This window comes from Cebus imitator, unplaced genomic scaffold, assembly GCF_001604975.1.
Source record: "Cebus imitator isolate Cc_AM_T3 unplaced genomic scaffold, Cebus_imitator-1.0 Scaffold172, whole genome shotgun sequence".
In the NCBI taxonomy this organism is placed as follows: domain Eukaryota; kingdom Metazoa; phylum Chordata; class Mammalia; order Primates; family Cebidae; genus Cebus; species Cebus imitator.
In genome coordinates, this window is record NW_016107487.1 from 3340529 (window position 1) to 3345935 (window position 5407).

At 42.1% G+C, this 5407-nt stretch overlaps 1 protein-coding gene across 3 annotated transcripts in view; it reads right to left on the reverse strand.

Annotated features, from left to right (window-relative positions):
- Positions 1 to 5407, reverse strand: part of MTA3 (metastasis associated 1 family member 3) — a 290525-nt gene that overhangs the window by 190352 nt on the left and 94766 nt on the right. For all 3 annotated transcript variants that reach the window (XM_037744410.1, XM_017544868.2, XM_017544869.2), the window contains exon 3: positions 1764 to 1857. In XM_037744410.1, coding sequence (XP_037600338.1) covers positions 1764 to 1785 — 22 coding nt within the window. In that variant the 5' untranslated portion in view covers positions 1786 to 1857. The remainder of the gene's footprint in view (positions 1 to 1763; positions 1858 to 5407) is intronic.

The window sequence follows — 5407 nt, forward strand, 5'->3', positions numbered from 1 at the left end:
AAAAAAATTAGCCGGGTGTGGTGGCAGGTGCCTGTATCCCAGCTACTTGGGAGGCTGAGGCAGAAGAATCACTTGAACCTGGAAGTTGGAGGTTGTAGTGAGCAGAGATCGCACCACTGCACTCAGCCCAGGCAACAGTGCAAGGTTCTGTTTCATAAATAAATAAATAAAAATTTTTTAGAAACGGGGCTAAAATATGTCAAAACTATTGACTGAGGGAGACTGGGGAATTCACAGCAAGATTAAACTACACAGAAAAGCTTAGGGTTCTCCACACCTAAATGCTACCTTATACTTCTTTTTCTGGCAAACTTTTATTTTCATACATATCTAAGATAATAAACATATCATAAGAAACACTAGGAAGAAAAAAATCCGTCGGGGGTGGGGATGGGAAGGATGGCATCAGCAAGAATAGCTAATGGATGCTGGGCTTAATACCTGGGTGATGGGATGATCTGTGCAGCTAATCACCACGGCACATATTTAACTATGTAACAAACCTGCACGTCCTGCACATGTCCCCCTGAACTTAAACGTTGGGGGGGAAAATAATCTGGCTGGATGTAGTGACTCACACCAATAATCCAAGCACTTTGGAAAGCCAAGGCAGGAGGATCACTTGGGCCCAAGAGTTCCAGATCAACCTGGGAAATATAGAGACTCTAACTCTGTAACACTTTTTTTTTTTTTTAAATTAGCCTGGTATGGTGGTATACAACTGTGGACCCAGCTACTCTGGAGGCTGACGTTGGGGGATTGCTTGAGCCTGGAAGGTCAAGGTTGCAGTGAGCCATGATTGTGAAACAGCACTCTCCAGCTAGGGCAACACAGCAATACTCAGTCCCCCTTGTCAAAAAACTAAGTTATTCAGTTGTTTTAGAGGGGAAAAAACATCCTCCAAAATACCAGTGAAGTATAAATTTCTTCCTATCTGTATCCTCACAAAACTACCACTGGACCAGGCCCAGTGGCTCATGCATGTCATCTCAGCACTTTGAGAGGCCAAGGTGAGAGATCACTTAGGCCTAGAGTTCAAGACCACTCTGGGCAACATAGCAAGATTCTATCTCTATTCAAAAGATTAAAAAAAGCACCACTGAAAACAGAAAATGACAAGGCACTACCCTGATTATTTGCTAAAGCCTTTTTTTTTAGTTTTAATAGAAGATGGGGTTTCACCATGTTGGTCAGGCTGGTCTTGAACTCCTGACCTCAGGTGATCTGCCCGCCTTGGCCTCCAAAGTGCTTGGATTACAGGCGTGAACCACCACGCCTGGCCTGCTAAAGCCTATTTACAAAGGCTTCTATGTCAACATTTTTACCAATTAACAAATGTGATGCAACCTAAAACACTATATACCAGGCCAGTCCTGGTAGCTCATGTCTGTAATCCTAGCACTTGCAAGGATGAGGCAGGAGGATCACTTGAGCCCGTGGGTTTGAGGCTGCAGTGAGCCATGATCATGCCACCAGCCCGGGTGGCAGAGCAAGACTTTGTCTCCAAAATGTGTGTGTGTGTGTGTGTGGTGTGTGGTGTGTGTGTACATATATAAAATTACATACACACAAATATACACATATACACTACAACCAAACACCAGTGTTTGGTTTCAGTTAGTATCACTTATTTTACTCCCATCAAAATTAAAAGGAAGATAAATAGACAAGCAAAAGGCTTCAGGTAAGAATAAGCAAGTTTCCACCTCATCATGAAAAACACAAGACTTAAACATTTTTTTAATCAGAGAAAAATTACTTACTAGCATGCTTATCTGCGAGCATTATAAGTGTGTTGGAAATATCACGTCGTCTATAAAAGCATACTACTTTTGCTTCCACGTTGCCACTTGCAGTCTAAGAGGTAAGAAAAATAAAAGTCATTTGTGCTGAATATTAGAGTCAAATAATTTATAAAACAAAACTAGATACAGTACAATTATAAGATCATGCTCATTAACACTGTGCCAACCACAACTGCAGAATAAACATGGAGCTAAAAAATTCAAGTAAGGATGAGCAACATTTGTTCTGCTTCCAAGCACAACTGGAATGTCAAACATATAATAACATTGGCATTAATTAAACTAAACTGATTAGACTGTTTTAATGATTAAAGCCAGACATAGTTAACACTGATTAGCTTTAAGAAACTAATACCCCTACTGCTTCAATTAGCCTAAAAAAAAAAAGTAAAAGAAACTAATCCACCCAATTTTAAAGTCACAACTGACGGAAATAATTTATTTCAGTCATTTAAACATACCTCATCCAAACACATTCCCAGAAAACACAATTTAAGTGTAAAATCACTAAGCACTCCCACTGTCATGCTCCATGACAGTGAAGCTCTGAAGGTACGAGGTAGCCATCATGCAGAATAGACCAGGTGACCTGGAAAAGCATTCGCCAGCCCAAGAAAGTCTACAAATCTCTAAGAGACAATATTCTAAGCAGTATTTAGTTTACATTTACATCTAAAAATATTAAAAACTCTGAGTTATGAATGCTGAAACTTTCATTTCTTTTTGGCTACAGTCTACAATGCAATCAATATTCAGTTAGGTTCTTCCAAAGTATGAGGGCTTCAAAAAAAAATTCAGTTATGCTGTCATTTATTGCAGGTGGGGCCCAGGCTCCTGCTCTCCTATTCTCTAGGATTCTGAGAGCTCTCAAGAAGGTCAATCAGTCATTACAAAGTTCCCTATAAAAACACACAGATTATAATAAAATACTATTGTGATTTCCATTTTCAAACAAATGTGAGAATAAATTTTCAGAAATTTATCTGGTCTTACAAATATACTCAAATACAAAGAAGAATATATAAGTGTTACAGTAAATTTGTCAATTTTATGAAGTTCAGCAGCAGTATTTTAGATTGAGAAACAGTCCTGTAGAAACAGTGCCCCTTAAAATTGAAATCATATTAAATTCCTAACCAAAATGCTTCTATATTTCATAATACTGTGATCAAATACATTCTCCAAAAGTAATGATCCATCAATCTGCTAATTCAACAGGCCAGGATTTCCATGTAAATAAAATAAAATCTATTGATGACTTCAAATATAAGCTCTGGGTCATTTTTGTCTTCTTGAAATAAGCTTTGAAACTGTTGCTTTGAATTTTCAATATTGTTTTTGTCTCTTCTTGAGACATTAAAAATCCAGGCTGAGTGCAGTGGCTTACACCTGTAATCCCAGCACTTTGGGAGGCCGAAGTGGGCAGATCGTGAGGTCAGGAGTTCAAGACCTGCCTGGCCAACATAGTGAAACCCTGTCTCTACTAAAAATATAAAAATTAGCCAGGTATGGTACCATGCACCTGTAGCCCCAGCTATTCAGGAGGCTGAGGCAAGAGAATCGCTTGAACCGGGGAGGCAGAGATTGCAGTGAGCGGAGACCAAGCCATTGCATTCCAACCTGGGTGAGAGTGAGATTCCGTCTGAAAAAACAAAAAAAACTCCAAAGCAACAGTTTCAAGGCGTGTTTTTTTCTGCCTCACTAGTGAGTTCCTCCAATAGGAATGCTATACAAAGCCACTTTTTTTTTGCAGGGTGGGGACAGGGTCTCACTCTGACACCCAGGCTGGAGGGCAGTGGTGCAATCTTGGCTCACTGCAACCTCCACCTCTCAGGTTCAAGCAATTCTCAAGTAGCTGTGGTTGTAGGCGCCTGCCACCATGCCTGGCTAATTTTTGCATATTTTTTTTTTTTTTCTTTTTTTGAGACGGAGATTCACTCTTGTTACCCAGGCTGGAGTGCAATGGCGCGATCTCGGCTCACCGCAACCTCCGCCTCCTGGGTTCAGGCAATTCTCCTGCCTCAGCCTCCTGAGTAGCTGGGATTACAGGCACGCACCACCATGCCCAGCTAATGTTTTGTATTTTTAGTAGAGACGGGGTTTCACCATGTTGACCAGGATGGTCTCGATCTCTTGACCTCATGATCCACCCGCCTCGGCCTCCCAAAGTGCTGGGATTACAGGCTTGAGCCACCGCGCCCGGCCTTTTTGCATATTTTTTTTAGGAGACAGGGTTTTACCATGTTGGCCAGGCTGGTTTTAAACTTCTGACCTCTGGTGATCCGCCCATCTTGGCCTCCCAAAGTGCTGGGATTACAGGTGTGAGCCACTGCACCCGGCCTTACAAAGCTAATTAAATTCTTATTTAAACCTACATACGGAGCAGGGAGCATAGTTAAAAATAAATATTCTCTTCTGGACCATGCATTCACTCGGCTACTAGGTAGCTTACAGTTACCATATTCCTCTTCACCTCTACAAACACACACTCTCCAGCATTCTTCGGAAGCATGGTTACTCATGGTTCTACAGCCCAGTGCCAGTCTGCAACTGTTAATGGCGTTTAATGAAATGAGTACGAGGTTTGAGGCTTGTGTATTATAGCAATTAAGAGTTCATTTTATGTCTTAATCCTAACAATAAAAAAAAAACTGGGGCTTACATTTTGTTTCAGACAGGAAGGACCTCACTATACTGTCCAGGCAGGAGTATAGTGATTGTTTACAGGTGTAATCCTCAATTACTGACAGACTTGAACTCCTGGACACAAGTGATCCTCCCAAATAGCCAGGACTACAAGGCTAGAGGAGACAGTGCAGCCAGCAGGGGCTTGTATTTTTTTTTTTTTTTTTTTTTTTTTTTTTTTTTTTTGAGATAGAGTCTTACTCTGTTACCCAGGCTAGAGTCCAGTGGCACAATCACAGCTCACTGTAGCCTCGACCTCCTGGGCTCAAGTGACCCTCCTGCCTCAGCCTCCGGAGCAGCTGGGACCACCAGTGCACTAACATATCCAGCCTACTTTTTTTGTAGAGACGGGGTCTCACTGTGTTGCCCAGGCTGGTCTCAAACTCCTAGATCCAAGGGATCCTCCCTCAGCTTCCCAAAGTGCTGGGAGTACAAGCGTGAGCCATTGCACCCAACCTGGTTATTGTTTCAATCCACCAAATTTATCTCAACACTTCCTGTAAGCCAAGTACTGACCTGACACTGGGCGTACATGCTGCCAGGCGCATGGAACCTCCACCACGGCAAGGATGCCTAGTCCCATACCATCCCCTATCACACCTGACTAAAAACCTTCATCAAAGCCAGGTGTGGTGGCTCATACCTATAATTCCAGTACTTTGGGAGGCAGAGGCAGGAGGACTGCTCAAGCCCAGGAGTTCAAGACCAGCCTGGGCAACATAGGGAAACAGAAGAAACAAAAACAGAAACAGAAGAAACCCAAAATAATCACTAGGCCAGGCATGGTGGCTCATGCCTATAATCCCAGCTCTTTGGGAGGTGGAGGTGGAGAATCGTTTAAACCCAAAAGTTTGAGACCAGCCTGAGCAACACAGTGGGACCCCATCTCTACAAAAAAAAAAAAAAAAATTTTTAGG